Below are 12,853 nucleotides of genomic sequence, written 5' to 3'. Positions count from 1 at the left end.
GGGGGACTGTCCATGTGGGTTTCAAAAACGTATGACTGCAACCATCAGATGTACTCTATCTGAGGAGCAGGGGCAAAAAATTAACAAAAAGGGCCCCAGGTGTATGCAGTGGGGTACCGGCATGGCCAAAGTGATGCATTTAAAACCATTTCAGTCCCTGGTTGAGATTATTTTTGACTTGAAAAACTACTGTACTTCTGTCATAAAAACACACAGGGAACTATTATTAGCAGTTACAAGCATTGCACATATTGCATATATACATATATATATACATACATACATATATATATTTTTATATATATATATATATATATATATATATATATGTGTGTGTGTGTGTGTATATGTGTATATTAGTGCAGTACATTTTAGGGAAATACATAAGAACTACTTACACATTACTTACACAACGTTATCATCATCATTATTTATTAACATGATATCAATATTTCATTTTTAAAATCACAGTTACCATCAATATTGTGACACTCCTTCTTGAAACCTTTGCCTCTGGGTTTATGCCTCGTCAGGCTTAGGGTTAGTTTCTCAGTATCCACAATTAAATATTTTAAAAGTGTTTTCCTTATTTTATTTCATAAGAGGACAGCTGTTGCATTGCTTTTGTTTTGCAGTTACACCTACAACTCCACATAATTTTCATGGCTGACTACTTGGCTGATTTTGTTTTATTTTGCTGTTGTGAAGCACTTTGTAACTATGTTTTGAAAGGTACCATAAAATAAAATCAAAAATCAAAAAAATCAATGTTTAGTTTTTTAAAAAAGTTTTCATATGGGTATAGAACAATATAAAAATAAATAGTCTGTGATAGGCCAATATCGGGCTAATAATATCGGCCAGTCAATATATCAGTCTTACTTCAATATCGTTACATTCCTATTGTACATATTAACACAACTCTTGGTGATTGGACTCTTTTATGGTGCCTTTTCTAGTTATTGGGTTAAATTTATGCTGATTTTGCTGGATAATATTGCCATAAATATATTATTGACTGTTATTATTTTATTGTGATATTATCGTACCAAGGGGTTTTAGTATTGTTTAGAGCCCGATCAACACTAGACTTTGGGGATGATGCAGATTTGGGAGTAAACAATTCTGATATCAATATATTGGCCAATATATTTTATGTTATTAATTGTTATTTTGTTTTCAACATTTTCTTGGGTTCTGTTTTTATTTTGCTGGTGTGAAGCACTATATTTTGAAAGGTATTCTAAAAATTATATATATATAAAACAAAATCCACTGTGTATGTGTGTATGTACATACCTATAGTGCTCTGGCTCTTTTCTGATGTTTTTTCTGGTATAGGGCAAATTTATTCTGATTTTGCTGGATAGTCCTACTCTTATTAGACAGACCAACACAATTAAACCACAGCTGTAGATAAAATGAACTGGTACACCTGTCTAACTTTCTGATATTTTACACCCCTAAATGAAAGAAATGTGTCCTTATCATGAAATAAATCAGTCACAGGTCAAATTTGTCTGCAACAGTAAATTAATAGTGACCTTATTCATTGTGTTGTTTTACAGGTATCATGTTCCTGCATGGACAGGTGCCTCTGCAGCGATGGGCTGGTGTATGATTACTCTGGTTCTTTGGAGCAAGGGACATCCTGCAAGAAGATACAATGCACAGCAGCTTTTCTGGAGCTCGTCTATGGCCGACATTGTGCCTTTGTGCCCCTTTTTTTTCTGGTCCTTTGTGTTTTATTTACAACATCTCTCATCCTACATTACCCAGATCCACCGAGAGTCGGCCTCTCTTTCATTGGCCTGTCTCCACTTTCCCTCTCAGCCATCGCCGTCTGGTGGGATCTGCGCACAAAGAGCGCGCAGCCAATAACCGGCAGCCTCTGGTAAATCTAAACCAATGAAAATCACGCTCTTATTTACATAGAGACGGGACGAGCCAATCGGGAGTCAGCACAGGAAAGGATTCTGAGCTCTTCAACCAATGGCATTCGGAGGTATAGAGTTTTGGGGAGTGCATATAATCAACATATTATCGAAGGTGCTTAGATATTGATCCTGTATTCGAGGTAGTTCAAAATCGCCTCTCTTGGACCTTCGGGTTTGACCTTAATTTTTTCCGCGCTTGGGGGAGAATAATTCACGCAAAATGCCGAAGAGAAAGGTGAGTGTCGTTTGTGGCATCAGGACCACTTCACTGTAGTTTTTCTGCTCCTGCATTTGAGGAAAATAGCGGTGCGCGATTTCTGTGTGAGGCGACGTCGAGGCAGGTGAGCTGGTGCCAAAGTTTGAAGAAGCGTCAGCTTTTCAGGTGAATTTAACGCCTCTTTGCGTGAATGTGAGGCATTTTTTCCGTTAGTAATTTTATTTTTACACCAAAAATGTTTCTGTGTTCATCTTAATGGCCGTTCTTGTGGTCGTTTTATGTGCCACTTCCCTGTCCACTGTGCGCACTGGTGAATGTCAGACGGAGCCGCCGGATGGATGGATGGATGGATGGATGCGTAAATCCCGTAGGAGACGTGCGTGGTGATAATTCTTCAGGGCGCGTTTATGTGCGCATGTATGGGACTTATCGATTGTGAATAATGTGCAATCTAAAAAAAGATGACTCTCATGTTGGTTCTTCAGCGGGGATGAATGGTGAACAAGCCCATATCCAGATGGAGAGAAAGGAATAAAGGAATAAAGAAAGAGGGGATCAGAGACAATTGCAGCTGTGTTAAAAGAGGCCGTGACTCTATCTAAACAGCATTGCACGACGAGCTCCAGCGCATTGTATCAGTGCATACATGGAAATGGGCTTTTCTACCATCCAAAAACTGCCATTGTCTGCGCACATTCGCCTTTGAGGACAGAGAATGGGAGGCCTCCAGGGGCGGAGGTCGCCCACATGCAAATGATGCGAATGCCAACCTGCAGGCAGCTACACCAACAATTTTTTTTCATGGTGGGGGCGGACTCTCCTGTGCACTGTCCTTACCTACCTGCAGCCTGAATAATATACAGTGTTCATCATGTGATGCTCAGAATGTAGCATGTCACTGTGCGTTACCATCGCGTCTAGATGAATCCATGTTTATATTCCGTTATTCTGTGGGGAGCTCAGTTGTTGGCATGTAAACAAGATGACTCCATTAAAATGTTAATCACCAGGGAGATCACTCTGTACATCATCATCAGAAAAAACTGCAATAGGTAATCAATCAATCAATCTCAAAGCAATTTCGGACTTAAAATAGCCAGTGATTTAATAATAAGAAGAAATAATCATAATTAAAAAATATGAAACATTAGGTTTGGTGAGAACTTTATTGTCCACAATGTGGGACATTTTCTTTACCACAAAATACAAATAAGACAATAGAACACAACAGGACAGATTAAAAATAAGACAGTGGAGATCAATCAAGCAATTCAAAAGCAGTTACAAGTATCAATGTATTCTGTTACTTCAAACAAAATGCAAAGTTAAATAAAACTGCAGAAATTACAAAAAAATAATTTTGAATGATGAAAGACATTTAAGATTCTGAACTGTATTAAAATCCTTATCATATATATATATATATAGAATATTTCAAAAGGCTATCCAACTGTATTAATTAGTCAGTGGGGATGCTGCCAGAGGAAAAAGAAAGAATTTATGCTCTTTTTTATTATATGCACAGGACTTTGTACCTAAGTTTTGTGTTATATAAAACTAGTGTTGCACACATGGCTGCATACATTTTTTTTATTTTCACTTTGTCGTGGTTCTCTTCATTGGGTTATACCAAAGAATAAAAACTATTTTTCTCCAAGACTCCAACTGTAAGACTCGGCTGTAAAAGAAAGCAGTAATGCTAAATTACAATAAATAATGCAAAGCAAGTATGGACCAGCAAAGAAAATAAAATGCATATATAAAAATAGAAAATCAAATACGAAATAGAAACTGATTAACTTCATGATCAGCTGATCTGAAGATTATTTCTTGATTAATTATCCCAAAGTGGAAGCTAGTCTATTCAGATTTATTTATTTATTTATTTATTTTGGTTCGACCAGCACCCCCAAACGCAAAGATAATTAAATTTTTTGGGTCATTTTTGTAAATAAAATGAAATAAAAATATTGGCAGATTAATTTTATGTTAATATTTGATTAACTGACTAGTCATTTCAGCTGTAGTCACATTTATTATGTTGTTAATATTGTTGGAGGGCAATATAGACAAAATCAAAAATCACAATCCATTTGAACAAATTTCTCAATATTGATATTATAACAGTGTTGTAGGGATGATTCAGTTATGTGGATATAATGGCTAAGTGTTGAGGGCTCAGGGCACCTAGAACAGTATGGTAAGGTCAAAATTACATAATTTTACTGTAATGCAGCATTAAAAGTCAGGAAAATACAACATTTATGCTGTATCATGATATAACAATATCCCCCCAAAAATCTTAGATGATATTTGGTCTCATATCATGATATCAATATAATATCTATATGTGTCCCAGCCCTTATTATTACTGTAGTAAGTGGATGGAGTCGTATCCAACACTAGTTGGACTGTTTCCTAACCTTTTGACCTTTTTTCCATACTGAACAATAATTTGTATTACTTGTTACTCATCCTGGCTCCCTATACAACGCCACACAAAGGACAATAAACACAACTGAACAGAGAAAACACCTATAGTGACCCAAATCTAATTTTTAAAACTTATGATTAAAAAAATGTTGATGATGGGGAATGAAAACAACCTGAAAAGTACATTTTAAATCACAAAAATTCTTAACTTTAGAGGGGTCGTGTGCTTGTGTAGGTGAACCTGCACACATCTGCCCACATGTTAACAGTCTCTCCATTCCTTGTTGCATTTTCTACAGTCCCCAGAGGGTCCTGAGGGAAAGGAGGCCTCCAAAGTCACAAAGCAAGAGGTAAACGTTGGTGTGTTGGTATGCTGTGTGTGGATGTGCAGGCGTGTGTTTGCGTGCTGTGTTTTGCTGTACTGAGAAACAGTGTGTGTGTGAGAGAGAGCGAGAGTGGACACATGACAGGTTAATGATTAGGACACTTGTAGCAGCCACCAAGCAGATTAGGTCAAGATCAGCCCCCAAAGGTACAACTGATATCTGTCTCTCTCTCTGTCACTGGCTCTCTTTCTCTCATTGATCATCTCTTGCTCCGGCAGCCCACCAGAAGGTCAGAGAGACTGTCAGCGGTAAGTTTCGTTCTCCCCGCCCTGTCTTCACCTCTGTCACTGTCCTCTTCCTCCCGCCTCCGTCTTGTGGGATAGTTAAGTGTCATATTACCAAGGCTCGGAGTAAAGTCCTCGTCTAGTTTATGGATTTGATCGAGGCAGTTTTCAAATTCCATAAACCTGCTCTCTGAGGATTGTGTCTGGCTTGGTATGCATGTCTTTTCTCTGTTGTCCTCGTCCATTCTCAGTCTGGTCTGTTACAACACTCTGTTGATATGTAGGGCTGCATGATTAAAAGGCGTTTAATATTCCAACAGTAAATGACTGCGAACATTGTAGCATTGTATCAGTAACAGTGAAGCATTTTTCTTAATTAGATCCCCTCCTAGGCTTATTCTCAAAACTATTGATGGAAAATGGCCCATTTGCTTTATTATCTAGCAAATGCATCATTAAGTAAGCATTTTTATGTGATCATGCAGCTCTGCCATACAGGCCACATGTTTTTATCTGTGTTGTTCTTTGCATATCGAACCCATCCGTATTGCATGTGTTTGCACATTTGCATTTTCACTGTTAAAGACTAGTTTGACATTTTGGGAAGTATGCTTATTCCCTCCTTCCTGATCAATACCACTCTTACTGTATGTCTGTCCGTTCAGTGGTGGGTAGAGTACTGAAAATTTATAACCAAGTAAAAGTACAGTTACTCCCATGAAAACTGAGTTAAGTAAAAGTGAAAATACCATTTGAGAAAAAAATACCTGGTCAATAAATAACTCCAAGTTAGGGCTGTGTATTGGCAAAAATCTAGCAATATGATACATATCATAATACAGGGGTTACAGTTCAATATATTGTGATATATTGCGATATTGGAAGGAAGATGATTTATTGGTATATTTTTTTAGGAAAATTGTCATTCTATAAACAACACACCTTCCTATGCGTAAAATCAGAATCTGAATTTAAAATGTTAAGTTTAACAGTGAATTTGGCATTATGTTAGCTTAAGCATGCCTATTTAAAAGCCCAGTAGAACTAGCCAGCTATCTTTGTTAAAATTAATAACAAAGATTAATTTTACGCATGAAAACTGAACATAGCAAATGTTAGCTAGCTAACTACATTTTCACCTATGGCATGTGCAGCTTGCTTTAATGTGCTTGCAGAGGTTAGAGGACGAGTTTTCTGAGATCTCGGTGTTTCTCGGGAGGCACAGCAGACACTTTATAATGTAACTGTTGTCTTTTTTAGATTTTGGAATAAAAAGTGCGGCCACATCTAGCCAGGTGTTTTGCTGGAAGCTGCCTTTTGTTCTAGGTTTTGCTCCATCATCATCACATCGTAGTCAGGCAGCTAGCAACTTATAGAGGTGCTACTAGCGTACTCTACCCCCTATACTCAATCCCTCAGTCCTTAAAAAATACATTTTTTACTCATGTGCCTTATTTGTTACTCATTACTACCCATGGTTTGTGCTAGATATGATGCTACCATCTAGTAGCCAGTTAGCTTAGCTGTGACCTGTGGAGACCCCAGGGCATAAATGTATTATAATGAACTAGATACAGCACACAAGTATGGTGCCCATTTGGTTGTCTGAAGCAAACTCCAAAAAAGTTTTCTAGCTTCTGCGTTTACTTCCTGGTTATACAGCCCACTGAATATGCACAGTAGTGTTTCCCCCCTTGCCTCTGCCCACAAGTCCCCACTCAGTCCATAGACTTTACATTGTGATGACGTCACAGATTTTTTAAATCTCTTTTCTTGGCTCTCGGAAAGGTTTTACAAATATAAAACGTCCGTGGATCAAAAAGGCATGCTGCTTGTTTGCAGTTCTACGTGTCCTGTCAACAGTTTTACAGATGTCTCTTTCACTCCATTTGTATGTGATGTTAGAATGTGATCTGTATCCGCATAAGTTATCCAGATTGATGTACAGATTGTGTTTACACCTTCCTAAGATCCAAACACAAAGCAAACCAGACTATCTCCAGATGTGCTCTGGCAGATCTGATCACATTCCAATCACATAGCATTCACACCTTGCAGCAGACATTTTTCCTCATCTGGACAACTTATCTAGATATTGATTGAATTTTACCACCAGGTGTAAATGGGTTGTTTTATGATGTTGGACTATGGGGGAAGATGTTTTTTGGATTATAGGTAAATTTTTTGCTGTGGCTGCTGGGAACTTTTATGTAACTATGCTCCAGAAAGTCACTGTAATGGATTTCTCCCCTGTTTCCATTTTTGATGCTAAGCTAATCTAATATCTCTTCTCTGCAATTGAAATGTGAGTGGTAAGAATAAAAGAGAGAATAAGTGGTTTTCCCAAAATATCAAACTACACCTTTAAGCGTTTGATGTGACACTTTTCAGTTAAAACACGATGTAGCATAGCTGAGCATGCTAGCAAGGGGCCTACATTTTTGCACATGTTCTGATCTGATACTTCCTTGTCTTCCTTGTTCCTTGCCTTGTCTCATATTACTTTTTAGCAGTAAATTAGCAGTGTTATGTTGTTTATATGCTACTGTTTGGACTGCCTGGTAAAAAGTATAGCTTTTTTGTGTATATGTCATTTCCCGCATGTAATTGTAAATGTGAAGCCCCACCACCCCGCAAACGTAAGAAGAATTTATGTCTCGTCATTTACCATCTCATGTGCACAGTGTCATTGATTTCTAAAGCAAAACAAAGATATTTTGAGAAAGAATCACATGATTTAATTTTGTCACAGTAGTGGTTAGGGTTAGCTCGTGGCTCCAGGGTAATGCAGTCCACACTCAGCAGGCTGGAAAAGCTCTGCAGCAAAGTTGTTCACACCGAGTGGCCAGAATTTTAACTCCCATCTGACATAGTCATTGCACAGCGGTCTGAGGTCAGTCCACTCTGAGAAGAGGCAGATATTTTAAACTGCGTAGCACAGGAATATTGTCCAATGCCATTGCTTAGGAACTACAGTTACAGCACTAAACCTGGAGGTGTTAGAGTGGGTTAGTCCTTAATGTACTGTCTAAGCAGGCACACTGATGGCTCTGTAAGCGTAGAAGGAACATGGATCTCAAGATAAACTAATATTTTTTTTTAAAAAAAGTATGAACTGTGTGATTGGTCAATCCTAACTCACTTCCGCCTAATTTGCAGAAACCTGCTCCTCCCAAGCCTGAGGCCAAACCCAAGAAGGCCATCGTCAAGGTAAAGCACACACACACACACACACACACACACACACACAAACTATACTAACGATAATTTATTTATATCCCCATAAATTTGCAACAGTCTGAGACACTCAATTTCCCCTCACTACTTTTTTATGTGCACATCCAAGGCCGCTGGATGTGAAAAACTCAGAAACTCATACACACACAGGTCTGTACATGCAAACAATACCTTACAACTTCACCCACAGTATCCAGAGCTCATTATTTCATGGCCACAGAAAAATACACAAAATTATTGGTATTTATTTTTCATATTGAATAGGGTTGTATGAAATGCAACAAAACAATGTACAATTATATTGACAGATATTGCTATTGCAATATGATTTTAGTGGAAATTGTAATTTTTTAATTGCATTTTCTCCCACAAAAATATATAGCATAGTATACTAAATATACAGGTTACTTGTTTATTGTAGGCCCATAATAAACAAGTGTACTATTTATTAGCAATGCCAGTATTGTTCAGCCCTAACATTAAAGCACTGGTAAAATATTACAAAAAAACTCTCTATTTTCAATTTTTATTTACTTGATTTAATTTATTTTCATTACTCTGAGGTATTGCAAATGGTGCGCAGCAAAATGAGTGTATTTATCTTCCCTTTCCATTATGAGAGCCATATGGTAAACACTGATATTCTGCAGAAGGAAAACATTTCAGAATGTTAACATCTGGTTATTTTTAGTGGAAATGAGCACAAAATGATGAGCCTCACACATATGATAAGTCATTTTGAGGGTTGGGTGATATGGCGGCTCATTATATGACATTAGAAATGTGTCCACTGGTGAATTGGCATTTCTTGTTTCCACTATAGGAGCTGTTCCTTAGTGTTTGTATTCAGGGCTGGCTATGGAGCAAATCAAAGCCGGATTCTTGTGTGATCTTATGATTCTTGCGTGATCTTGCAAATCCAAATCACCCTCCAAGAGGTCATACGGGATATATTTTTTAATGATATTCCATCTTTATTCAGTTGCATGTTCCTCTCGTTTCTTTCGTGCAGAAGGTGGCAGATGACAAGGCCATGAAGGCAAAGAAAGGCGGCCCTAAGGGGAAGAAGGATGATGGCCCTGCCCAGAACGGAGAGACCAAGACCAATGAGGTATGAGGAGTGAAAATTAAAACACCCCAAACATGTTGATGTAAGAAGAAAATGTACTTTCAGTCAGAGACAAACAAGAAAATAACCATCTCTAATACTTTACCATGTCAATTTGTGTATAAACATGAACACACATTTCACCAATATTCCATCCATAACCACACTTTTTCTCTCTCACGCACACACGCACGCACACGCACACACACACACACACACACACACACACACACACAGATCTATGTGTCTCGTCCGTCTGTCAGTGTGTCCTCCAGCAGAAGCACAGCTCCCTCCTTGATGTCAGTGAGGGGACAGAATGAGACAGTCAGAGTTAAGGGTACGCTCGAGTGTCTCTAATCCATCTTTTGAGTGTGTGTTTGGCCACTAACTTAATAGCTTATACCGAAATTGTGTGTTAATTGAGCAAACATTTACCCAGAGTGCTTTGGAGTGCTGTGGCGTGTTTGAGAGAGCGAGTGGAGAAGAGAAAAAGTGGGGATGTCTGGCATTTTTGTCGCCACGTGTAGCGAAGTGGGCCAAGGATGACTTTTTTACACATCAGCGGGAGGGTTCGCTGCTCGCACAGCTGTGAGGTGAAACGTGATTGGCTCGCTGTGTTCATAGACAGTCGGCTCCACCAGTGGTCAGACAGGGGAATAGACAGATGTTCGCTCTGGTGAGAGGATTTATTGGGCTGAAGTTGATTCTTACAGATATTAGAGGAGTTATGGGTTTCAGCCAGTAGCTTTTCAGAACAGTTTTCGCAAAAAAAAAGTACAAATATCAGTATTTTGAGTTGTAGAATTTAAGACAGATCAGATATGCCAATCATGTGAACGCTGCTAATTTTTAAGCAGGTAAATATTCACTGCTAATCATTTAAGTTAGCAGCTTGTCAGATTATGGTGAGTGGTCATTACTTACTTCTCAAAACTCATGAACACTCACCTCACCTCAGCTTGTGGGTCTTAAATTAAAATGTAATCACAAAAACAGATTTTTCACCCGTTCCTTGTGGTATCCAGCTGTACAGAATTTGCTGAGGTTTGAAGAAATCCACATTTGTCAGTACAATGGAAATGACTGACATTCTGTTTGTGCTGCTCACAGCATTAAAGTTTGACATTTGAAAAACTCAACAGCAGAACATCTTTAACATTAACAGACCTAACTGTGAAGAGTTATCATTGGAACTACTTTCTAAATAGTCACAGCAACTACTGACACATTTTCTTTGCTTTCAGAATTGGAAATCCAAAAAAAAAAAATCTGCACATAAAACCCATATTACAAGCAGTAAGTGGACATCAGTCCATATTCCAGATTTGAAGGGATTAGGATTTCCTCAGCAAGGTAGCCCTGAGAACTCAAAGTACAAAGTAGTAGTTACTTTAGTTAGTTAGCTTAGCATAAATACAGGAGACAGGGTAGACAGCTAGCCTCAAGCCTGGTTCTGTCCCCTTTTTTTTGTATGTATTAAACAAATGAGATATAACTTGTTAATTAGTTATATTTTCAAAACTTTAGCTTTAAAACCATTTTAAAGCTGGAGTATGCAGTTTATCTTTGGCATCAATGGGCAAAAGTTTCATCATTACCTTTAAGCATAATGTAATGCAAGTGGTCAGGGAAAATTCGACCTCTGCTCCTACTCTTGGACGGGAGACTTCGGCGAATCACAGGTTGGTAACATAGTCTCATTCCCAAAACATCAGTACTTGATGACCTGGGACTGAGACTCAACAATCAACTACATTTATAAAGAATCACTTACTGGTCAATCCAAAGTTATACAGATAACTCAGTAAATGTGCTTCAGACATTCGTCCAGGTCATCCATAGCACATGTTGATGTTTCAGTGAAGGTGAACACTGTTCGTTGTTAATTGTGGGTTGCTGTTTGAGGCTAGTTAATCCCAGTCTGCAAGGCAAGAATGATGGGTAACGCCTGCGTCCTTTCCCCCTCTTCCTCTGTACAGGTAACTGAAGCAGCGGAGGAGGCGACTGAGGAGAAGGCGTAAAGACACGGGCGCGTCGTCCACCGACTCGCCCCCTCTGACTCCATGGCAGCAAAGCATCTTTTTTTACTGACGATTTTTGTACCATGCTGAATTTTTTTTAGACTTGTGATAGTAGAGACGGACAACCAGCAGCCCCATCCTCATACGTTCACACTACCTACAGTCGATTCTCCTCCCTCCTCCATCCTGTGTCACTACGCGCCTCTCAGAAGCAGCAGCAAGACAAGAATGAAGTGTTTTTTATCAGACGGCTGCAGATGTTCTTCATCTTGCCTGAAGGGGGCTGTAAACACGACTGTTATGATCTCTAAACCAGCTCTGCCTATATCTGAAGTCTCTACAAAAGATGATCATTATTATTGGCACTCTGACTATCCCCCCCCCCCGATGGTTAAGGTGAGGATTTGTGGATGTGCATCAGCAGTTTGGAGTTACAAGAAACCCAGTTCACGGTTGCCATGGAGAACATCTGCAGCGTTTTCGAACATAAAAATCTTAGTTTTTAGAATCACGACCACTGTGTTTCACATAGCTCCTTTTGTATATGTGTGTGCTGGAGCGAATGTGTTTGTGGGTCTATGTGTTTGACTTAGTTCACTTTGTTTCCCCCCCTTCCTTCCTCTTCCTCTTCCTCTTCCCCTCTCTTTTTCTTTTTTCCCCCTTCTGAACGCCTTGTCCTGCAGCAGAGTGACATAGCAATAATGAGTGGTGCTTCTGTTCTAGACGGCTCTATTGGCTTTGGACCCTCTGGGCTTCTTTGAGTTTCATCCTGTTGGGAGAATATTTTGAAATAAAAGAAAAAGTTGATGTCACATGGGAGTTTGTCTGTTTTTCTGTGTCTCGTCTCTTATTGGTGTGTAAAATTACAGTGTGCAGAATTACGTATCTGGATTATTTTGTCTTGTTGGACAGTAATGTCATCTTTTTGTCACTAGCAGACTGTATTTGTAGGCTTCACCTTACAAATACAGGTGTTAACTAGAACCATAAAGGGTTCTTCGGCTTGTCCCCATAGGAGAATCCTTTTTTGTTCATGGTCAACCCTTTTATAACAGTTCCTCTAAGAACTCTTTAAGAGAGTTATACCTAGAACCCAACGTGAAGGGTTAGACCTAGAACCCTATGTGTTCCACTCACAACTCTGTCTGGGGGTTCCACCCTCTAAGGGTGCTTAAAAAGAACCCACTAAGGGGATTCAACTGGGAACCCTTCATATTCCAAGGGTTTTACTTATAACCCTGTCAGGGGGTTCTACTGTGACCCTTTTTACATTCCAAGAGTTTTATTCAG

General features: G+C 38.9%; 1 protein-coding gene across 3 annotated transcripts; it reads left to right on the top strand.

Annotated features, from left to right (window-relative positions):
* The first annotated feature begins 2,005 nt into the window (after positions 1–2,005).
* Positions 2,006–12,375, top strand: hmgn3 (high mobility group nucleosomal binding domain 3). 3 transcript variants are annotated; one of them, XM_084737126.1, is made up of 7 exons: positions 2,014–2,172; positions 4,887–4,937; positions 5,192–5,221; positions 8,357–8,407; positions 9,447–9,545; positions 9,780–9,879; positions 11,522–12,375. In XM_084737126.1, exons 1-7 carry the CDS (start codon positions 2,158–2,160, stop codon positions 11,527–11,529), a joined length of 354 nt encoding a protein of 117 aa, XP_084593252.1. In that variant the 5' UTR covers positions 2,014–2,157; the 3' UTR covers positions 11,530–12,375. The 3 variants fall into 3 exon arrangements, with proteins under 3 accessions (XP_084593253.1, XP_084593252.1, XP_084593254.1); XM_084737127.1 differs by lacking the exon at positions 5,192–5,221 and having other exon boundaries at positions 2,006–2,172; XM_084737128.1 differs by lacking the exon at positions 9,780–9,879.
* The last annotated feature ends 478 nt before the right edge of the window (positions 12,376–12,853 follow it).

Source organism: Lutjanus erythropterus, chromosome 15, assembly GCF_056507025.1.
Source record: "Lutjanus erythropterus isolate fLutEry1 chromosome 15, fLutEry1.hap2, whole genome shotgun sequence".
Taxonomy (NCBI): Eukaryota; Metazoa; Chordata; class Actinopteri; order Lutjaniformes; family Lutjanidae; genus Lutjanus; species Lutjanus erythropterus.
Note: the sequence above shows the minus strand (reverse complement) of the source record. Positions and strands in the feature narration are given on the sequence as shown.